Source organism: Rhodamnia argentea, chromosome 3 (assembly GCF_020921035.1).
Source record: "Rhodamnia argentea isolate NSW1041297 chromosome 3, ASM2092103v1, whole genome shotgun sequence".
NCBI lineage: Eukaryota > Viridiplantae > Streptophyta > Magnoliopsida > Myrtales > Myrtaceae > Rhodamnia > Rhodamnia argentea.
The window spans coordinates 3,273,121-3,297,257 of record NC_063152.1 but is presented as its reverse complement, the minus strand read 5'-3'; the positions used below and the strand labels follow the sequence as shown (position 1 = coordinate 3,297,257).

Sequence of the window (24,137 nt, the reverse complement as noted above, 5' to 3'; positions counted from 1 at the left end):
AATTATTTTCTTTTTAGGTATTTCTTTTTCCCTTTCCTTTTTTCCCTCCCTCACCCGGCCTCAACCTCCGTTGGCCTCAAGCGAGAGCCACCCATGCTCTCCTATTGTCACAACTATAGAAGGAACTAAGGATTCAACAACCTTGTAGTAAGTGAATTAATTAGCTCTTTAGAAGCATACAAAAAAGAATAATGGCACACAATGAAGATTCAATGGACAGTACCTTCCAATCTAAAATAAATATATGGTCTCATCAATCTAAAAATGATGGAAGAGGCTCATGGAAAAATAAAAGAGGAGGAGAAACTACTCAAAAGGAAATATTTGCAAGGAAGCTAATCATTTGGAAAAAGATTGTTGGTTAAGAAATAAACCACAATGCCGCTTTGGTAAAAGATATGGCAAAGTAGAAAAAGATTGTCACTACAAAAGGAATTATTGAGCCAACTACATTGAAGAAAAAGAAAGTAAAGACAACACATTCTATGCGGACCAAGAGGCAAATGATAAGAAAACTGATACATGGTACATTGATAGTGGTGTAACAATCATATGACAAGGGGACAAATCTATATTCACCGATACAGATAGTGGAATCCCAAGTGAAATTGTGCAACGACGCATTAGTCGATGTGAAAGGAAAATACATTATTGTCATCGGAACAAATAAAGATCCCAAATATATTCATTATTTATATCTCGTCCCCAGTCTTACACAAAATCTACCGAACCTAGGCCAAATGATATAAAGTGGGTATTCTCTATACTTGAGAGGAGATGCCTACATTACCTATGATAAACATGAAAATTTTCACTGCCTCTGTTAAGATGGAGAACATGAATTTTCCTATTCGATGGGAATATGTAGAGATATACTAATGAAAGCTCAACTAGATGATTCATGTTTATCGCACTGGAGATTTGATCACTTCACCTTTGCTGGGCTAAAAATTCTTCATAAAAAAAAAAAAAAAAGATGATGAGAGACTTTCTACCCATTTTAGAAATTTCATATTTTTGTGAAGATTGTCTCCTTGGAAAACAACAAAGGCAATCCTTCTCATCTGGAGATGCAAGGAGAGCTAAAAAGCAATTGGAGCTAGTTCGTACGGATGTGTGTGGTCCAATGAGGACTCCCACATTCATTAGAATAGTAATTCATCCTATTTATCGATGACTAGACAAGAATGATGTGGGTCTAGGGGTGAGCATGGTTCTAGGGTAGAACCGAGAACTTGGAACCGGAACCCGTAGGATTCGCTTTGGTTCCAGGTTCCAAGATATGTGGGTAGGTTCCAGGTTCTAAAAATTGAGGAACCTGTTCCAACGGATAGGTTCCAGATTCCACTACCTAGAACCCGGACCCTAGATTCTGAAATAAATTTTTATATTTTTTTTGGTATATATTTTTGCACAATCATACAATGTTCTATGGCATCCGATGATGAGTGTATAATTTGGAGCCAAACAATTTTTTATGTTTCAAGTTCCAAAAAAAGATAAACGTGTTCCAATGGATTGGTTTCGGGTTCTAAATGCAACATGTACATAGCCTAAAATCACTCACATCTACTTTTTCTTAGATGTTGTAGTGTTCACTCTCATTTTGCTTAACTAACAATAAAAAATTAAAAGAAATTGATAGGTTCTTGGGTGCCGTGGAACCGCCCTTAGAACCCGTGACGAGGTAGGTTCCGGGTTCTAAGGTGTGACGGGTAGGTTCTAGGTTCCAAAAAATGAGGAACCTGTTCCGACGGGTAGGTTCCGGGTTCCGGGTGGAACTTGTAAGGAACCTGGAACCGCTCACCCCTATGTGAGTCTACTTTCTTTGAGAAAGACCGTCATGGAGATAGCAAGGTCCATGCCAAAAGAGAAAGGCCTTCCCAACTCATTCCGAGAAAAGTAGTCTACATTGCTGTATACATCTAAATAGGTGACCAACTAAAGCCGTCCAAAATAAAATTGCGGTTGAAACATGAAGAGGACAGAATATTCCTCAGCTACAACAACCAATCAAAAGGCTATTGCGTCTACAACCTAAGAACTAAGATGCTCAAGAACAGTCGAGACATTGAGTTTAACGAGAGTACCCCCTCTAAGTAGGAGGAAGAGAAGATCAAGAAGAAATATGTCACCTTACCGGACATACCACCAGCACGTGGGGAGTCAACAACACAAGGAGAAGATGAAGCATCGGATTCCACAGCTCCCTACGTAACACCACCATCCTCTCCTTGCATGACACAAAAAGAATCTACTCCAAAATCTAAAGAAGAGGCATCCAAAGAGGAAGTTTGGATAAAAGCCATGGAGGAAGGAATCAAAGTGATAGAGAAAAATAAAACTTGGGAGCTAGTCGATCACTACGAAGCCAAAGGGATCATTGGCGTCAAATGGGCCCACAAGACGACGCTTAATGTAGATGGATCTATTCAGAAGCATAAGCCAAGATTCATGGCGAAAGGTTAATTACAACAACCAAGTATTAAATATACTGAAACCTTCGCTCCTATTGCTCGCCTAGATACTATTTGAGTGCTCATAGTCCTAGCAACACAAAAGAATGGAAGATACATCAACTAGATGTGAAGTTAGCATTCCTAAATGGATATCTTCAAGAAGAGATATATGTGGAACAACCTCAAGGCTTTATTATCAAAGGCCAAGAAGAAAAAGTTCTAAAGCGCAAGAAGATTCTATATGGGTTAAAACAAGCACACCATTCGTGGTATAGCAGAATTGAAAAATGCTTCACCCAATAAGGATTCGGGAGGAGAATGAATGAGCCAACTCTCTACATCAAACCCAAGGTAAATTTGACATGCTTATTGTCTCTCTATATGTGGGTGATCTCATGTATACATGGGACAATGAGAAGATGATTCAAGAATTCAAAGAAGTAGTGATGAAGACATTCGAGATAACAGACCTTGGCTTGATGGACTACTTCCTTGGCATTGAAGTCAACCAAAATGAGGAATTTTCATCCCATAGAAGAAATATGTTGAAAACCTTTTGAAGAAATTCAAGATTGCTTACTGCAAAGCAATTGCAACACCGCTCGTGACAAATGAAAAACTACAAAAATAAGATGGAGTAAAAAAAGATGACACCTCTTGTCGCGACATAAAATTTAGAAAAATTCCAGGCTAATAGATTATTATGTTAATTATTTAACTAACTCAGCTCGGACTCTCCCAAGTCCATACCAAATCGCAACTTATGGTTCAAATTAATTAACATGCAAAGATTTTTAAATTAGAGTCACCATTAATCGTTTTTTGGTAGGTCGATTAGAAACCTAAGTAAATTAGCGAGATAACTAAATTACTTTTACGAAGCGTAGATTAAGAGTTCGGGGACTTGATTATATTAGATTATTTTAAAGCGCTTTTGGTACCATTTTATTTCATGAAAAATCATTTGAAAAAGCAACATTAATTGATTTTAACCTAAGCTACTAACAAAAGTTATCATGCATGTGCATAATCAATTAATTAAACATTCAGAAATCAATATAATCCAGGGAGCATGTGCCACATAATTTTTTTTTCTCATTTTCAATCTTTTATATGAATGAATGAACCTATTCTAAATGATGCAATGTCATGAATTAAATGCCATACTAAACTAGATGACATGCAAATTAAATTAAATGAATGTACAAGTGAGACCATGGTTTAATTAAATTAACTACGTGACGTGTAAATTAATTAAAACCTAGACATGCAATTCTAATATGCAATTTGAGCTAAAATGCAACCTAATTTGACATGGCAAGAAATAATGACGTGACCAAGATGACATGGCATGGATGACATGGCAAGGATGAATGATTTTTCATATTTTTGGATGAATTAATTTCCTAAGATAGAACTATGCCAAAACAATATTTATCTTGCATATTTTAGAGTTTAAATTGACCTAAACACTAATATATAAAGATAGATTATTTTAGACATAGAATAATATTTAAACATGCAATTTCTATGCTAAAATGCAATCTAATCTAATTATTTACAAAAAGGATTAGATGGAATTGTCTACGTGATGCTATTGTTGAAAAGATATGCAATTTTCAAATATGGAAAGTGAATGAATGCAAATATTTTAGAATTTTTTGGATTACATCATGCGGCGGATATATTCTAAAAAATATGACAATCAAAAAATTCAAATCAAATCAGGAAAGTGAATATGCCAATCAATGCTAATCGAGAAAGTGGATATATCAATCAAGTTTTGAAATATTTCGTGAATATTTTATCCAATCTTTGATTCGCAATACTACGATTAACGCTTGAACCCAAATCTTTGTCTAATTGAGTATTCTATCAATAATCTAAAAGATGGACATTATCGATCGCATGGAAAGTTGTGGACTAGGAAAGAAAATTTTCCTAATCAATCTGTATTTTAAAAGATACCCACATTTATGCAATGCAAGATATGACAAGATATGCAATAATCTCAAATAGGGAAAAAAATAATATTTTTCCCAAAGATTGCCTTTCCAAGTATGAATTTGCGCCTAAATTGACAGACCAAGTTTTGGCACGAGGGACCAACAGTTGGGACTCACGTTCGACGCGTTTCAATGGTGCCCACATGTAATGTGAACAGCAGCAATGACAAAGGTGATTTGAATCGACGGGTTTCAATGCTGCCCACATGTAATGTGAACAGCAGCAATGACAGAGACCTTCGGTGATTTGAATCAGTTGTGCGAAACAAGCGATCGAACAATAAAATAGATAGAACAAGAAAATAAATCGGATACCAAATGTACGTGGTTCGGTCATAGAGACTTATGTCCGCGGGAAGAGCAACAACGAATTCCACTATAGATCAAGCGATACACGGAGATTACGGATCACACTCGAGTCACTCAAACATTTCCAGCCCCAATTACATCCAAGAACGCACACAATATTTAGCCCCCAATTCTTAGCGAAACAATCTCTCGAACTTGCAAAGGAATTAAAACATAAATTCTTACCACAAGAATTTATCGACTAGAACACAAACGTCATGGAACTTCCGGAGAAATCAATTATCTCGCAAAAAGAACTCCTCTGCAACTCTGGGCACAAGCACTTGCGCAAAACCGGTGCTTCAAGGCTTGAGTATTACTCTGCCAAAAACCCACCCACGCTTTCTATATATATATATGTGTGTGTGTGTGTGTGAAGAGAAGATAAGGTTGCAGACTTTAACATGGATAAGAGAGTCGGTCAACGAGTCCAAGATTGGACTTCTCTTTTTGACTTTTCTGTTGTTTTTTTCTTTCTTATCCTTTCCTTGGCCGATTTGATATCAAAACAAATCAGAATAACTTTCTTCAACTTGAAAATATTCGGACGTCAACGGATAATAGATAATTTCACATCCGACTTTATTTGCGGGGCTCAAATTCGAGACATATTTTAACGGAATCAACGTAGATTGGACCTTAAAAAAGAAGAAGAAGAAGAAGAACAGCAGCAGCTTCGGGTCCAGCAGCGGCCACGGTTATGGAGCAAGAAAACGCCACAGCAAAGGAGCAAATCAGAAATCGCAGCAGATGAGGAAAGCATAGTCGCCAGGTGCAGCAGCGGATGGGACCGTCGGGCAAAGCAGAAGGATCAGTGGCATGGCACCTGTTCTCCTCGTCAAAAGAGGTCCTGATCACCGGGCAACAAGGACAAATCCTCTGCTGTGGATCCAAATTAATGCTGATGTAATGCATGCATGCATGGAAAATTGATTTGAATTTATTTATTTATTTTTTGTTTATAATTAAAATTAGCACTAATTTTTTTATGCAAAAACTAATAATAAAGGATAATCAAAATTTAGGTGCCTCTCTCTACAGAAGTTTAATTGGTAGTATGCTATATCTCACTGCTGCACGATCGGACATCACATACGCAGCAATTCTGCTATCACGGTTTGTGCAACGTCCGAGTCAAATTCACTTTGGAGTTGCTAAGAAAATTCTCATATACTTACGAGGAGCAATAGACTGTGCCATTTGGTACGGCCAAGTTCAACGGCTAAACTCATCGTCACACTAACGACGACCGGGCAGGATTAGTTGGATGACAAAACATGCTTGGAGTATCAAAAGAATTTGGATTCAGGAAAAGTGTTAAAATAATTGATCCAGTGACATATGGGATATGCCGAAGAGTCTAGAATGCATAATAAATTACTAAGAATAGTGTCGAAGTATTTAGGATAGCGTGGATAAGGATGACAGTAAAAAAATCTCTCTTGACATGCAGAGATAATTTGTAGAGTGAGGCGGTGATGTGTGCCTTTATATAAAAGGGGAATATCAAGAACAAGAAGTTCTGATTTTTGATTCCACACCTACACTTAGTCTGTCAAAACCTCTGCTAAACCATCGCCTTGTACTATGTGGCTTCAGCTACTTCCGTGGCTGGCCTATATTAAAATAAATATCTGGCGAATAACGTTGAGGTCGGCAATAATGGGAATGATAAAAGACTCCACAAACTAGGGCAAAGTTAAAGCAGCAGAAAGTCTTTCTCATCAGGTCCTGATGGCATTTAACTTTGTATCATGGCTAGCATATGATACAAATATTTATGAAGTTCCGGCGACTTCTAGCCGATAATACAGTGCAATGGTAGATTATACCCAGACTAAAGAACAGGCTACTAGAGCAAAGAGTGCGGATTTATATGCCACTGAGGTGGGCATTCTTGCCTTGTCTTTTCGTAAGAAAATCCCTTCATATAGAGGCTGGTTGACACAGACTAGCAAGCCGCATAACATGATCTGCATAGCCAGCTGGTCTGGAGTGTCACCGAGCATTGCTAACTTCAGTAAAACTCCAATGAGGATCAATGCATTGAGCCAAGCAAGGGTGGTAAGGATAGTGAACATAGGAGAGGGTGCACCGAACTCCATGAGCTCTTGCTCGTACCTCTTCGAGACATCGTCATCTGCCACTTTCGCAGTGACGACAAAGGCAGACTTGGTAATACCCAGCAGCCTCAGAATGTTGTCCAAGAAGCCAAAGACATAGGAAGTCGTTCTCTTATAGACCCACATTCTTTGGTCATTCCACCAACCAAGGAGAGTGCCTCCACACCATATGAATTCTCCGGCGCTGTATGCACTAGTCGCTATAATGGTGTAGATGAATGGGAAGCTCCACTGACTTGATACCTGATTTAAGAAACAATTAGATCTAGCAAATGACATTTGAATCAAAGATATATGTGGATGCCCCTGCACTTCGGTTATATCACAGCCAAGTATGTTATATTGTGGAGTAGCCAGATTAAGGTTGATCAAATGGCTAGCACAAACTATAATAGAGCGGTTGTAGCCGGAATTTTTCTTTTTTTTAATGACTTGCTTGTTTAGATACATGTAGAAAGTTCTAAATCAAAATTAATCCTCCCAAGAAAGGTCATCTAAGTTTACCTTGGGGAACAAGGAGATGCCTCTGAGAAGACAGAGTGATGGAATGGTCACATAGTACAGAGAAGCCAAGCAATTTGGCGCCCATAGCAACCAGACGCAATAAGAAAGTTGGAGCTTCAGGGGGATTTTTCCATGTCCATACAGCAGGGGACAGTGCCGTGATAGGAAGATTTGTAAATCACCTTCAGACCATCTCTTATGTTGAACTAGGGACTGCAACAATGTTGTCGGGGCGACTCCTAGAAAGCCTTTCCTTTCGGGGTTGAAATAGACCGATCTCCAACCTCTGCAATGTATCGCAAGACCGGTAAGGACATCCTCGACTGCGCAGCCATACTTCAGACCCATCTGCAATTCAGACAAGAATTGGTTTCATCAAAATCGGAATAATGTAAGAGACTTTATTGCTTTTGTTCCTTAATCTTTGAACTTACTCAGAATGACATAGACTTAATCGCTCTTATGATGTATATGTGCATGTTAGGACATTCAAATGAAGAAGAGAGAGAAAGAGAGAGACCTCCTTTCCCCACTCAGTGTTCTCTTCATAACCACAGTTGGCAAGTGTTTTGCATGTTTCTTCTAGGACACTTGCACTGTCTTGTATCCTCTGGTGGTGATCCCACCTCAAGGACTCGCTTTTATTTCCCCGTCTATACTTTCTCCCGCACAGTGTCTCTCTCCGATGAAAGCACCCAGTGCCGATGTACCCAGGTCCACCATTGGTGTCCATTCCATGGATCTCCACCTGCAAGCATCGTACAATGCGCTAAAACTTATTGTAATGTCTTCACTCATCCAATGTAGTTGTCCTATCCCTTCAATTAATACGTTCAATGCGTCTATCAGCCTCCTTTTGATTAAATACAATTTAGTCCACACGTTAGAATTTGCTGTAATGATTTCAAGCTCGATTCATGAGTTTAATTGAGTTGTGGTAACCCATTTTAGTCCAGTTTACAAATTCTAAACAGAATTTAGAGTTTATAGAATAAGACAGTAAGGGAGTGCATTGAGCACATTTAACATATAGAGACTGAATCAGACACCGCACCACAGTTCAGGGACAGTGCCGGGTCAACATCCTCTTGAAGTGGCTTACCTGCATTATTACGTTCAAGGAACTGCCGTATAGATCATTCTTGGTAAGGTTATCGAAGCACTGCGGGAACTGTACAAAACCGATCTCATCGCCATTCTCCTCGTCCATCAAGAAGCACAGCGCATCTCTCACCGAGTCCGAGTTGTTCGAGTACATGTCGCAGTCCACGTTGAGGATGACGGGCGAGTTGCTGATCCTCGACGAGACCCTAATCTATATGATCCAGAAAAAAAAAAAAAAAACCGAAAGATTAGCACCATGATCGTCTTTTAAGCCCTCGATCGATCCCAGAGCATAAAGAAACAGCAGTGATCGTCATATGCTGGTACTTACTAGTGCATTCATAGCTCCTCCTTTAAAATGGTGGTTGTATTGTGGTCTCTTTTCTCTGGCCAAGTACACCAGAGTTGGGAGAGGTTGTCCTTCATCGTCCGCGGCCATGGCGTCCCTCCCATCGATCATTATCTGAAGAAAAGAATCAGCAGAAACATGTCATTGATGTAGCATGAAGATTAGAACAGTAACTTCTTTGTTGGAGATTCATAGTACTTGAAGAATAGTTTGATGATCTCTCCGGCTTGAGACGGTGTCCCATTCAAGAAATCCTTTGTGTTGCTCACGGATGTCGTCCGGAATCCGTCCCAGCTCCGCTATCGTGTCGATGCGTTTCTTCATGTCCTCGTATAAGTTCTATCATGAGCAAAACCAAAGGGCACAATAATTTTTTAAAGCATATGTGTTCCTTCATTATAAAAAGAAAACTAAAAATATGTATCATTTACAATTATGTGTAAGTTGGAATGAGTCACCTTGGTTTGAAATTGGCAATGGCAAATAAACCAATACCAAGTTGATAGAATCACTCTAGATTCAAATGACACGGTAGTCGAAAGACACTATTGTGTAACGAGTGTCCATATGTCTAAATTTTTATTTACATCGTGCTCTGACGTTGTCTCTATCAGCTAAAATCTTTAATACACGTTCATACGTTCTGCATCATACTTTGGCGTCATTCTCCAGCCATGTAAGCTGAATTTGGTTGGATTAGGTATCCGAGAGATTCGATTAGAAAATTTATAAAGTTATAAGGACTTGATTAGACACACAAAAAGTACGGGGACTTTTTTTTGGGTCAAACACGGGGACTTGATTATAGGAAACATGAAAGTCTCGGGACAAAAAAGATAATTTTCTTCCTTATTTTTCAAGTGGTGGTCTCCAAATGGACCGATGTCTTTTTCTTTGTCTTTTTTTGTGGACTATTTTGACGCCACAATCCGGTGCATCATGGTCCTCCGTTGTTGGAGTGAAGTGTGGAACTTTGTCAAAAAGAACAAAACCTCATTTAACGTAGAAGATCACAGGCCACAAACATCGTTCTCGACGAAAAACATCGTAGAAAAACTCCATACGGAAATGCCTCTCTCTCGCGACAAAAATCCTGAGAAAAAAATATCGTAGGATAGCGAAGTCGAAGGCTTTTCTACACCTACCGTTCAATGTGTTCGATAATTTTTAAAACAGAAGTTATTGCATGGTCTATGGACCGTCAAAATCAATATCATCTGAACCATTAATTTTGTCGGTCTCATCATGAAAGAAGAAGAGTACAGGGCCATAGTCTTCGGTGTCTTACTGCACCTCATGAAATAACATAAAGTTACAGCTCCCGACGAGTTAGCTCGATAAGTTCAAGAGATCCATTGAGGCGATCTAGTCATCCGCTTAGGGTTTAAAAAAAAAAAAAAATGGGAGCTCGGCGACCTAGCAGATTTAAGTTGTTTGGCAAGCAACAAGTTGCATGGAGCACGAGTTGCGCGTAATTGATGTGTTAGCAATATATGTAAGCTATAGCGGACTTAATGAACTTATTTTTGTCCTCTACCACGGACGAACGACGGACCCTAAATCCGACAATCATCAAACTAATCTTTTAGGTGGAGATCTGTTCAAATATTCAAGGAAAAAAGCCCATCAAAAATCCCAAACTATATATATTGTGACACATTTACCTTAAATCTTTTTTTGTGTCACAAAAAATCACAAACTTTTATCTATGTGACATATTTACTCCAAACTTATACTAGTGTAACATATTTATCCTAAACATTTTTTTGTGACACTAAAAATCCTATACTTGTATCCATATGACAAATTTACCTCAAAATATAAGGTAAATATGTCACAAGCCTACAAGTTTGGGGTTTTTTATGTCACAAAAAAATAATTTAAAGTAAATGCATCACATTAATATAAATTTGAAATTTTTTGTGTCATAAAAAAATGTTGTCACACGGATACAAATTTGAAATTTTCGATATCACAAAAAAAAAATTAAAATAAATGTGTTACAGTGAAAATAGCTTAGGGTTTTTGCTGGTGTTTTTCCAATATTCAAATGCCAGGGTTTGAAGCTGAAGCATACTTGCCTCAACCTGGTTTGGAATAAATTGCCACCAAAAAGATCTCTGACCTTTCTGTGGTTATTACAACCTATGTGAATGTCAGAGAGACAGAGAGAGAAAGAGGTACTTACCTTCATGGAGGACCACTCCTTGGACCAGAGAGCATCATTCAGAGGCTCAACAGCTTTCCTAAAATAGGCCTCCGGCGACCTTGGTTCGACCTTAAATTTCCGGCAAAAGGGAAGCCACTTCTTGGAGAATCGAGAAGCCTCAAGTAACGCATAGAAAGTTAGGTCCGAACCGCCGTCGTCGGAGAGATAGATGCTCATCTTCTCTGGCGGGTAATTGTATGCCATGACTGATAAGACGGTGTTGACCACCATGGTCGGTGGCTCTATCACCGGATCCGCCGTGCACACAAATATGTCGATTCCTGGCAAAACCTCTCCATACCTAACAAAGTTGGTGAAAACAATGTTACAAGCTGATCAAATCCAAATCTCACGTAATGACTTCAAGAGAAAGACTTTGTTGCGTCGGTTTTCGCGCTCTAGATTTCGTTTTTGTGATGGTATAACGAGATCGAAGCCAATACTAAACCATACCGAAAATTAAAACAAAATTTCGTTCGAAGAGTGGATCCTAAGAGAAAATTATAAATATATTAGTGACTGGCACATTATTTTTGTAACCACCAGCTGGTCAAGATCTTTTAGATTGAAAAATACAAACTTCTTCCATCAGTTCATCAGACATATTAGAGAGAGAGACAGAGACAGAGACAGAGAACACCTCTGAGAAAGCCTGTCCTTGAAGGTATGGCGGTACGAAGGGTTCCATCTCACGACGATGGTGATAAACCAGTAAAAAGTGAACCAGAGCTCAGAGAAGAAACCTCCAAGCCAAGCCAATTTCTCAGCTGTCTTGGACTCTGGCAGGTGATGGATTCTAAAGTAGAAGATGAAACATATGCTGATGAAGATGGAGAGTGTGTATAATCTGAAGATGAAGCGGTTCCTGAAAAACTTTGTTTCAAAGAGAGGAAGATTACTCTTCTCTGCCATTCTTTTTCTTGTTTTGCTTCCTTTCTGGTATTGCAACTTGCAATTGTGAAGGATGTAGACAATACTTATATAGAAGGCTGCGTCTAGTCTTTTTTTTTTTTATAAAGTGTACTAGATGTCTTAAAATTTGCCGTGAAAGTTCAATTAAATCTTAAACTTTTTAATAATGCAATTAAGTCTTAAAGCTTATCAAATTACTATAAGTTGTCCCTCCATTAACTCCGTTTAATTTGACCATCGCCCAGGGCTCTGCCAACTCTAGCCCAAGGGCTAGTGGGGCTGGTAGCCTTTGGATGGAAAAAAAGGAAATAAAATAATTGAAAAATTAATAAAAATTTATTAAAACCTATTCATGTCAACGCCGACGATACCACGTAGGAAAGCCGGCATCTACATTAGTGATTTCAAATGTGAAAATTTAGGATTTAATTAGTAAAAGTGTGAAAGTTTTAGGACTTTTTTGATAATTTTCCCGACATTTGACACGTACCTGGCACTTTTTAAAGAGAGGTGCTGACGCAGTATTTTGTTCTTACATGTCAAGAAAGAGTCGCACCTTTTTCTTCCAATAGTCCATCATCACCTTCTTGGAGCTCGAGTTCGTGGATGGTCGCTCCGTTCAAGGTCAAAGCTGGCGGCCCGAAGCCATGGCTGTTTGAGTTATGCCCGATCGGAGCTTCAAATCTTGGGGCCACTCTGATGGGATAAATCGATGGTAGGGCTCTCAACAAGCACTCACAATTCAATTCACAGACAAAAGTTGAGATCGAAAATGACTTTTCAATGTTCTATATTCACAATCGCTTTACCTATTTCAAAATGATCACAAGACACGCTTTTTTATAGGCTCATTACATGACTCTTGATCTATCTTTAAAAATATGAACAGATATGATGTAGCCAAAGCTGACGGGTTTATTATGTTCTTCAAGCATTCATACTGTCTGGGTACCCATGACATATTGTTAAACGTCACTCATGGCTTGCGGGACACGAAGATTGATCGGGACAATCAATTTTCTTGAAAGCACTAATGTGTCGGTGTATGTCTTACTACCAACTCGGTGATGACCCTAAGGATGTCACATACCTTAACCAATACATAATGACGTTGATCGTGGAGGACGATATTACAGATATGTTTACAATAATGGCTACCGAATTAAGTCGGGCTGAAATTAAATTAAATATGATTTAATTTTATTTTTATTTTTAGTCATAGTCGCACATGCATATGATGCACCCGTACACTCAAAGTGGACGTATGTTTATATGTTCATAATGCTCATATATTAAAGTTGTATTTTTTTTTTGTTTTTATAATAATAATAATAACTGTTACTATTATTTATAAAATTAAAAAAATTAAAGGTTAATGCACACGGCCAGACCGTGTGCATTTACTTATGCGTGTTCTGCACGGTCAACAGCCGGTTGTTGACCGTGCAGCACACTTGCACGATCAGCAAACGGTTGCTGATCGTGCAGATCGTGCTAATTGAGCGAAAAAAAACCAGTTTTTCTCTCTTCAGCGTGCGTGCGCGAGAGAAAAAAAAAAAAAAAACAGAAAACTTCTCTGGCAATTTCATTCTTACGGTGATCAAAATACGAGAGAGCTCGGAAAATTGATTTCACAATATTACTAGCGCAATTAAAGTGGTGATTCTCGCGAGTTCGTTCTTCCGGTTCGACGTTGCGATTGGTGGTGTGTCAAAACTAGAGGTCCGACACTTGCGAGACTTCAAATCGAAGAACATCCGAACCATTTCGTTTAGCACACTTCGATAGGTAATTCGTTTAACCCCCTTCGTTAATATGATTTTCGATTGAAACGCATGAACTACGCCTTTGGAGATACATATATGGATCTTTCATTTATTTCCGCTGCATTTTTTGTTTTATTTGTCTATGCATGTTACGTGTATCCTAAGACTAACGAGCCCCAGCCGCTGCTTCAGTCTTCACACACGCCATGGAAGCCCACAAGCTGGTCTTCTTGCTCAAGAGATCGATGCAGAGAGAAGGGCAAAAGAAAACATTGAACAAATGAGAGGTGAGATGAAAGAGAGAATGATTCTCCTCCTCAATTTGCAGTTTGGATCCAAGCGCCAATGTCACATTATTTTTTTAAGGCGTCTCGACCTCATGTCCTTTGTCCCTTCCATCTCAAACGTGGGATAATTACGAGAGGTGAGACGTTTGCGCTTTGAAGGATGGCGATTTGAATATAAAGTACTGTTTGTTTCACGAAAAATGAATAACTTGAAAACTATTTGGGAAAATTTCGTTTAAGGGCCCGAAGTCCTCTCGATTTTTCAAATAAGGGCCAAATACACGTTGTTCAAATAAGGGCCGGTGCCCTTTTATTTCAAAAGGGCCCAGTATGGGCGATTTAGTCATTTTCCCTTTTTTTTAAACTTTTTCCTTTTCTCTTTTTTCCTTTCTTTTTCTTTTTCCTTTTTATTTCGCCCTAGCTCACCGTGGCGGCCACCGGCGAGGCGGTAGCGGCCTCGCCGGGCGGCGAGGGGCGGCTCGTCGGCCGCCGGCCTCGGCCGCCGGGCGAGGTCGAGGCCGCCCTTGGCTCACCCAAGCGTGGCCAACGGGTCGAGATCCGCCTCAACGCCTCGCACACGATGCTCGCCTTCACGGCGAGGGCCGCCATGTCCGAGGCCTTCGGGTGCTAGAGCCTCGACTTGGGGAGCACAAAGTAGATGCGAGCTCGTCCCTCGTTGGTTAGGGCCATGAACTCCCAAGGAGGCGGATGAAGCCCGAAGAAGAAGAAGACGATGAACTCCTTGCAAGGAGTTGCGATGAAGAAGAAGACGGCGCCCTCTTTGTGTGGCTTTTTTTTTTTTTTTTTTAATTAGAAAAAGGAAAAACTAGAAAAAAGAATAAAAAATTTAAAAGTAAAATGACGAAAATACCCTTCAGGCTAGACCCTTTTTGAAATATTATAGCCACTTCAGGCCCTTAATTGAAACATATTATATCACTTCGGGCCCTTATTTGAAACAAGGTCCATTTGAGGCCCTTATTTGAGAAAACAAGATGACTTCGGGCCCTTTTTTGGATTTTTCCCAAACTATTTTAAAAAAAAAGATCGTTTATATCGCTATTTATGTAAATGTTTAGGCATAAAGTGTCGTTGCTAATGAAAATTATTTTTTCATTGATTAATTATTTCAAGCTTCCATTTATTTTGCAAAAAATGAATGATTGGAAAAATAACTTCCTAAAAGTAATCGTTCATATTATTACAAAAATTGAATGAATAAAATATATTTTCATTATCCACGAAAATATTTAGAAATAAATTATTGTCAATAATGAAAATATTTTTAATTGACTAATCATTCATTTCCCACCAAATAAACGAGGATCTAGTGCCATGCAAAAAATACGATGTACTTAGATTTTTCTAGACGGTGATTCAACCAAATTCCAGTGAAGTCAAATTTTCTTGGAGTTGATTCAACCAATGACAGCAGAAATCTGAATGAAAATCCTCTATCTCCGGATGATGTTTCAATTTTACGCCACATGCATAGGCTGGGGACTTGCGTTATTAAATAAAGCAACGCTTGCAACTATGCTCAAATTAAGAGCGGCAAGTGCATCGAGATTTCAGATACGCAACAATCAGAACACATCAAAGCGGTAGAAGATCTATAATCGTGACATACGGGTTTTTAGATAGTCAACAACTAATAATTTCATTCTCTTTAGGGGGTGTGCATGGAACCGAACCAATCCGGATCCGGTTTGGTTCCCACTTCCAAGTTTTTGGAACTAGGAATAGTCGGTCTCGGTTCCTAATTCCAAGTGCAAAACCGTTGGGATTGGACCGGATCGACATGTTTCTCTTTTAGTTTTTCCTTTTCTTCTAAAGATTAAAGAGAATGAAATTGTCAAAACTCTAAACCAAACCGGTCCCACCGGGAGCCGGATCGAAGCGACCATTTCAATCTAGTCCGCTTACCAATTCTTGAGTGGAACCAGCCCAACTCGGGAATGAATCACCCCTAATTCAATTGTCGTGTATTTCATAGTACTTGTACAGAATGTGGAATCATCTCCATCGGTTGAACTTGAGAATTCACAACGTTTCTTGGTACCTTATGATATACAAGAAACATGCAATAATAGACCGACAATTTTTGCAAGTTCATATGAAAATAGCACCATATAGCATGTCAAAGTGGATGGTCATCATTCATTATATGAGTGTCGCCCAACAATATTATAATATTCGCGTTTAGGCTTCCCTCTAAAAAAGGTAGTGATCACTGTACTATGTTCTTTAGGACCACTAGGTTAACGTCACCCAATGAAAATATTAGATATTGTTGGAGTGTGATTCACCGTTTATTATATGAGTGTCGCCCAACAATATTATGATATTCACGTCTAGGCTCCCTTCTAAAAACGGTAGTTATCATTGTACTATGTTCTTTAGTATCACTAGGTTAACGTCACCCAATGAAAATATTCGATATTGTTGGAGTGTGATTCACCGTTTATTATATGAGTGTCGCCCAACAATATTATGATATTCACGTCTAGGCTCCCCTCTAAAAATGGTAGTGATCATTGTATTATGTCCTTTAGGAGCACTAGGTTAACGTCACCCAATGAAAATATTAGATATTGTTGGAATGTGAGTGACGTTCATTATATGAGTTTCGCCCAACAATATTATTATATTCACGTCTAGGCTCCCCTCTAAAAATGGTAGTGATCATTGTACTATGTTCTTTAGTATCACTAGGTTAATGTCATCCGATGAAAATATTAGATATTGTTGAAGTGTGATTCACCCGCTCATTATATGAGTGTTGCTCGACAATATTATGATATTCGCGTCTAGGTTCCTCTCTAAAAAGGGTAGTGATCATTGTACTATGTTCTTTAGGAGCACTAGGTTAACATCACCCAATGAAAAATATTAGTTATTGTTAGAGTGTGATTCACCGCTCATTGTATGAGTGTCGCCCAACAATATTATGATATTCGCATCTAGGTTCCTCTCTAAAAAGGGTAGTGATCATTGTACTATGTTCTTTAAGAGCATTAGGTTAACGTCACCCAATGAAAATATTAGATATTGTTAGAGTGTGATTCACCGTTCATTACATGAGTGTCGCCCAACAATATTATGATATTCGCATCTAGGCTTCCCTCTAAAAAGGGTAGTAATCATTGTACTATGTTCTTTGGGATCACTAGGATAATGTCACCCAATGAAAATATTAGATATTGTTGACGTGTTAATTATACTGAAATCATCTACTAGTTGTAACCCTAGTTTAAGGGTGAACCATGATAAATCTTGTATCTTGATTCTATTTTCTTGCTTTTATGATTTTCTTCGTTTGTGGGCACCATATCCTAACAGATACAACCAATCTCGCTTTTCACAAATGTGTTGACCTTTGTTAGAGTCGTGAACTCGTTGCGGAAATAAGCAATCAAACAATAGAACTAATAGATGAAAAAAAAAAAAGCAAATTTGACACCAGATTTACGCAATTCGCTCAAAATGACTTACGTCCAAGGGGAGAACAGCACAAAATTTCACTACGGATCAAGCGACACAACATAAATCATAACCACACTCAAACACTTTTAATTTTTCCCAGCGCCCAAATTGCACTCAATAATTCACACCGTGTCTAACCCCACAATTTCTCACGAAATAATCTCTCAATTTCATAAAGGAATTACACAAAGTCTTGCCCACAAGATTTAATTGGCTTCAATATTCTCGAATCACTTCGTGTATAATTCACTAAGGTTGTGTTTAATCGTCAAGATATAAGCTAAGATATGATATGTTTTATCATATCATATGTTTGGTAGCTGTCCATGATAGGATAAAAGGGGATATAAAGAGATATAGCCAAGGTAAAAAAATCCTAAGGGAGGGGTATATCTATATAGAAACCCATTTTTAGGAAACATAGTCAGATTAGGAAAGTTTCATTTTAGGTTCAAACTCAAGACATACTAAGCTTACATACGTTTACCCCTTAACTAGGCTAGGGTTTCATCAACCGATAGGATCAATGAATGGCCTAACAAAACTAGAGCAACAACCGCACGTACTTTCATCGTCCATGATTAGTCGGAATTAGGGTCATGACAAAGAGCATGGCATCGTGCATCAAAAGTGTTTCAAGTCTATTTCAACATAACTAGATGGAAAGGAGAACTCTCGAGATTGTCTTACGAGGCAAAGAATAGGTGAGGAAAATAGTTAAAATATTGTCTCACATGGCTTGACAACAGATCCTAGATACTCTTTATGTTCATGCGGTCTCATGCACCTATTAGTTTAAGTTTTTGAATTGGACTTTCTAAGACAAATTTATCGAAGTTGCGACTTAAAACAATTTCCGGCACTAATAAATTCGAGTACTCAATTAGATGAGAAAAGATTTAGGACTCAATAAGAATAGCCTCTCGCTCTATCAATCTCGTTAAATCAAAGAGGAAGAGCTAGAAAACACGTCTGATGAAAATAGCCTTGACTATATGGCGTATGTGAACAGATGGCTCCGGAGAAATATTAGCCGTCATGAATTTTACTAAGTAATCCTAAAAGAGAGAGCTTTATTTGGCAAGTAAAGAAGTGAAAGATCTTATTCACGAATATTACATATACAAATAGGGATTTGAGAAGCTGACAATGTAATAGTATAATAGTGCAATCTCAATCACAAATGTTGTGAATGGCAAAAAATATATAACAATTATGGTGGAACCCTCCTTTGATCTTATGACTAGTAATTCACAATCATATTGTCATCTTGGCAGAACCCATTCAAGTATCCATCTTGAAATTGACCAACTCTATTTATAAATGGATTTCAGTGAAAGAATTTTAACCATTGCAACTATAACATGTTTATCTTGAAAATCAAGCAGATCCGAATGTCTTTGGTGTCATATTACCAAATCTCTTTATAGAGCGATTTTGGCAAGGAAAAAAAAATTGAACCTTTGGAATAATCATCGACATGTTCATTAATACCCTTAAGTTACATTTTAGACCATTGTGTGAACGTGAAGATAACCCATGTCGTCCTTGCTCACGGTGGTTGCGGCCGGTAATCCCTTCACGAGGAGCCGGACAAGCGCGTTCCCCCCGATACCGAGCACGTATGATTGAAGCGCGTGCAAGAGGATTCGAACTTGGCACTCGAATATGGGATCGAAGAGAAGCACGCATCTGCACCTGAATCGGTTGGTACGGCCGGGTCGGACGGTTCAAAACGTTTTAGCAAAGGCGTTGCCTTGGATGTCAAGTGGATCCGTGAATTTAATTGATCCTTTTATTGGAAACTGATTTGCACGAGATTGAACAATCGAGATGATCGCTTTCGACCGACCGGGTGATTAGGTCGAGTGATTCATGACTTGGTTTGCAAACCGATAGTCAAATGAGCCTGTCTCTCATCTTGGGATACCTCGGTTAGTCTGCGAAGGACGGGTTTGGGTTTCATTGTATCGCCGGCATCGGGTGTTGCCATCGGCACGTGGTAGGGTTGCGGTGATGCGCTCGTTCAGTGGACACTTGATGTTTTGTCGACGAGGTAGGTCTCAATCTCATCCAAATTCCTTTTTTTCTTTTTTCGAGCAAGATTGATCATTTTCATATGACAAATAGAGGTCACATAGGCCAGGCCAATACTAAAGAAGAACTACAAAAAATTTCTTGATCCGGTCACCGCCGAGGTCTGTTGGATCCTGTTGCGAACGAGGCAAAAGCCGGGGGATCGGAAAAAAAAAAAAGAAAAAACAAATCCAAGTGGTAATTATGATTAGCCCTCTTCATCTAATTATAATCTGCGGTCCTATGTTTGGGAACAACAAATGTAGGAAGAGCAGAAAAAACATGTTGGCGGTTGGCGGTTGGCGCTGACCGTTGAAAGCCCGCGAAATCCTCTCCTCTTTCGGCATTCAATAGGAGGACTTTACCTGTCCTGTTTCTCTGGTTTCTCTCCCGTGAAAAACCAAGCCTTCCAAGAGAAACACCCGACGAAAGAAGAGAAAAACCAGTTCTTTCCAAGAATCTGGTAACTGCAATCCTCTCTCTCTCTCTCTCTCTCTCTCTCTCTGACCCTTTTCTTGTTTTTGAAATTTCGTTTCTTGGGGAAGATACCGCCGAGATCATCACCCCGATTTCTTTTCCGGGAGTTGCCGATGAATGGTTTATTGATGTTGTTGCCGCAGCCATTTTCAGGGCTTTCTTGATTCGAACTCGTCTCAGATAACCTGGGATTCAAGGTACATTTTTATTCCAGAATTTGATCGAAACCGAAGCTTTTCGGGGATTGGTTCTCCCGGCTTCGCTTGATTTGCCCACCATTACAATCCTGAAGCTGATTCTGTTAAAAATAGTTTCGGGTTCGTTTTCCTTTTTCCACGCTGCAAAGATTTCTTCTTTCTAGGCGATTCTAGATTAGAAGATTCAATCTTTTGCGTATGCATGTGCTATTGGAGAACTGAACAAGATTTTTCGGTGGGCAAGTTTATCCATCCTTTGTCACCTGTAAATCCTCATTCGAAGTGGAATTGGTTAAAAAATGGTTGAATTTTTCCGATCGATTGTCGATGTGATGATGAGTCGATTGCCTCGACATTATGAGTTTCTGGAATTTATGCGGAGTTAGAATCACGTGGCTTTGGTGCGTGGCTTCTGTACCTTCATGAGGTTGTCCAGGTCGCTTGGCTAGATAATCTAGAATCACAGATAAAGGTTTCTTCTGATTAGTTTCGAGCACAAAATCGCACGGCATTTCTTTCTCGAATGCAGATTTGCTTAATTAGTAATTAGGAAATTGTAACGTTAACGTACATTATGTCACGCTGAGGATGCTGCGCATAGCACGTTCCGGTCTATTAGATGGTTTGGTTCTTTTTGTTGTGCACAATGCGTGCCGGTGATGTTGCTTGATTTTGCAGGTCAGATTAGGATTTCAAAGGCGAAAAATGGTAAATATCCGCATCAAAGATAACCAAAACTCAGCGGAGTCCCCAAGAGCCGAGGTCGGCGAGATCGACACCCGAGCTCCATTCCAATCTGTTAAGGCTGCTGTGAGCCTATTTGGCGAAGTAGCAAGCAAGAAGAAACCGACCATCAAGAGGTCGAAAACTTCTTCTGAGGTAAGTAAAGAAGAAAACCGTCAACGATTGTACAATTTCAAGACTTGAATTATGACCATATGCATGAAACCGAACCGTGCATCGTTCTCCGTTAACTGTAATTTCGGCAAGTAAATGCATCACTTGAACAATGTGCTGATGTTATCTGTCCAACGAGTTGTTTTTCCAGAATGTACTGGACAAAGAGACGCAGCTTCTTCTGGCCCAGAAAGAACTAAACCGGATCAAACAGCAGTTGGAAAATGCAGAAACCACGAAGGCACGAGCACTTTCCGACCTGGGAAAGGCGAACAGAACAGTTCAGGAATTGACCACCAAGCTCAACTCTGCAATTGAGTCCAAACAAGCAGCCATCGAAGCCACCGAGACCGTGAAGCACAAGGCTAAGCACCTTGAGCGAGTGAAATCCCAAAACCTTGAGCGGACCAGTTCATGGAAAAAGGAATTAGGCACCACGAGGGATGAGTACAGGAGAGCCGCCGCCGAATTGAATACCGCTAAGCAAGAGCTCACCAAGATCAGGCAGGACTTTGATGCAACTCTAGAAGCCAAATTGGCCGCTTTCCAACAAGCAGCCGAAGCTCAACGCTCGGCCAAAGTTAATTCGGAGAAAGCCAGTGAACTGTCTAAGGAAATCCAGGCGATGCGCCAATCCCTCGATCACCTAAAGGCGACATCTCTTCAAGCCGAAAAGGAGCAGGCCAAGTTCGTGGAAGAGAAAGAGGCTCGCCTAAAAGATTGCAAGATTGCCAAAGAAGAAGCGGAAGAGAAGCTCCTTTCTTTGAAGACAGAATTCGATCCTGAGCAGATGACGAATCTTGAGCTGAAGCTCGTGGAAACAACTGAAGAGATTGAGGTTCTACAGAACGAGATGAAGAAGGTCCACGCTTCCGACATGGATTCTGTCAAGGTCATCACAACGGAGCTTAACAATGCCACGAAGGCGTTACAAAAAGTCGCAGAAGAAGAGAGCTTTTGTAGAGAGCGTGTGAATTCTCTGAGGCAGGAATTGGAGGACATAAAGGCGGAGCGCATCGGTTTGGAAGCACGGGAAGCAGAATTGGAGTGCACCGTGAAGACCCTTCAAGCCGAATTGGACGAACAAAAGCAGGAACTCCATGTGGCTTCTCGGGAAGAGAAGGAGATAGATGATGCTGCCGACGAAAAGACAATATCGTTAGCGATTCAAAAGACTATGCAGGAAGCGGAAGAGATGAGGAGAGCGGCCGAAGAGCTCAAGCGTGAAGCCGGAGCGAACCGTGTTGGGGAAGGGGAGGCGGAGAAGATGCTAGAGGCAGCACTAAAAGAGGCAGAGGTGGCTAAAGCAGCAGAGAAGAGCGCGCTCGATCAGATCAAGATCCTGAGTGCTAAGACAGACGTGGTGAGCGCATCAGACCCCGATGCCAGCGGCTGGATCAGAATGTCTGTGCAGGAGTTTGAGTCCTTGAGCAGGAAGGTCGAGGAGTCGGCAAATTTGGCGGAGATGAAGTTGGCAGCGGCGGCGTTTCAGATGGAAGCAATGAACACCAAGAAAAGCGAGGCGGAGAAGCGGAAGGAGGTGATCCTGAAGGAGATTGAGGAGATAAAGGAGGCCACGGAGTTCGCCCTAAAGCAAGCGGAGATGGCCGAGGCGGCAAAGAAGGCCATAGAGGGTGAGCTTACAAAGCGGCATCAACAAGAACAAGACAACTAATGAAGCTTCTGTTACAGGCTGGAAAAAGTTCCTGAGACAGAGGAGGAGAAAAAAAAAGGCGCATTCCACGGTCGAGTTCGAGTTCAAATGATCAATAAGCTGTCATGTGGAGGAAGCCATGAACATATATGTCTTAAGAAAACTCATTTTGTGCAAATACAATTGATAATTCTTTTCACATTGATTAGGTGCAGAAAAGAAACAATTTAAAACAATGTGGACCGACCTCATTATGCATCCAAATTGTCCTCCAAAGTTCGTATTATCGACATGATCTTCGGGTGCAATGCAGCAGGTCTCGACTCGACCGAACTTGTTTTGCTACGATGTGCTGCAGTTAAATGTTTTATCTTCTGTTTCACAACTGAGTGCAGAGAAGCAAGCAAAGATGGACATGAGCAAGATTCAGCAGCTCTCATCAGTTTCTGCTATAACATCTCTGAAAACACAAGTGAACTACTTAAGATAGGCTCCAGCTATCCATGAGATGCTCCGGAAATGGCCAACCCGCGCTGAGAGAAAGAGGAGGAACCACTTGCATACCCCAACACATACGCCTAGCAACTCAACTCGCGCATAGCTTCGAGGAAATGAAAGTCTTAATATTGAAGTTAATCGGTGAATTGTTGATGACTCTTTCAGGACTCAATGACATGGATACGATGACCAAACACAGCCTGAACAAAAGCGAAATCAGCCAATGGATTCTATGCAGAATCAAGTCATGTGAATCTGTGAAAAGTCTGCAAATTGTGACTTCTGCAACAGCTTTTGCCATTGGATGTTCTGTAAACTTACTAATCTTATGAGATGCTACACATAAAGCAACTCAAGCCAGATTTCAACTTATATGTTTCGCCGGGCAATTTTCGACCTTAAAAACTCGGCCGTGGAATACCATGTACCAATGCATGCCTGGTACCAAAGTAAGATGTATCATAAAACGTGTGATGGATGGTGGATGGAGGAGCACTTGAAAGAACAAACAAGCTCATAAGTGTTTGACAATGCCATAATGCAAAACTTAGGCAAAAGTACAGCAAGAGTGCCAATTATTGTGTACGGCACTCACTTTAGTTTCAATTTTTTTTTTATCGCTTTAGTGCCAAATTGGAGAAAAAACATTACTTAAATGTCAATTCCGGCCAAATAGTACATGTGGTATTTTTTTAATTAATTTCTTAATATTATGTAGAATTTTTTTTAAAAAAGTTCGTCCACGTGGCAATTTTTCTTTTGAAATTCAGTCCACATGGATTTTT

At 39.8% G+C, this 24,137-nt stretch overlaps 2 protein-coding genes across 3 annotated transcripts; one reads left to right on the top strand and one right to left on the bottom strand.

The window, feature by feature from the left end:
* Positions 1–6,517: 6,517 nt before the first annotated feature.
* On the bottom strand, positions 6,518–12,060 carry LOC115726919 (cellulose synthase-like protein E6). The gene is given in 9 exon segments (XM_030657002.2): positions 6,518–6,735; positions 6,738–7,179; positions 7,441–7,788; positions 7,961–8,188; positions 8,543–8,755; positions 8,876–9,007; positions 9,092–9,232; positions 11,082–11,403; positions 11,743–12,060. Coding segments are annotated over 9 exon segments (2,148 nt in total). The 5' UTR covers positions 12,015–12,060; the 3' UTR covers positions 6,518–6,685.
* A 7,890-nt stretch (positions 12,061–19,950) lies between these two features.
* Positions 19,951–23,095, top strand: LOC115726924 (WEB family protein At1g12150). Of its 2 annotated transcripts, XM_048275784.1 has the most exons (4): positions 19,951–20,092; positions 20,260–20,303; positions 20,982–21,182; positions 21,352–23,095. In XM_048275784.1, exons 3-4 carry the CDS (start codon positions 21,009–21,011, stop codon positions 22,873–22,875), a joined length of 1,698 nt encoding a protein of 565 aa, XP_048131741.1. In that variant the 5' UTR covers positions 19,951–20,092; positions 20,260–20,303; positions 20,982–21,008; the 3' UTR covers positions 22,876–23,095. The 2 variants fall into 2 exon arrangements, with proteins under 2 accessions (XP_048131741.1, XP_048131742.1); XM_048275785.1 differs by lacking the exons at positions 19,951–20,092; positions 20,260–20,303 and adding an exon at positions 20,336–20,423.
* The last annotated feature ends 1,042 nt before the right edge of the window (positions 23,096–24,137 follow it).

Bases quoted from the DNA above. Each gene is read 5' to 3' on its own strand.
- LOC115726924 (XM_048275784.1), top strand. From the start codon at position 21,009: ATGGTAAATATCCGCATCAAAGATAACCAAAACTCAGCGGAGTCCCCA. The intron at 21,183-21,351 runs GTAAGTAAAGAA...TTGTTTTTCCAG, and splicing joins GGTCGAAAACTTCTTCTGAG to AATGTACTGGACAAAGAGAC.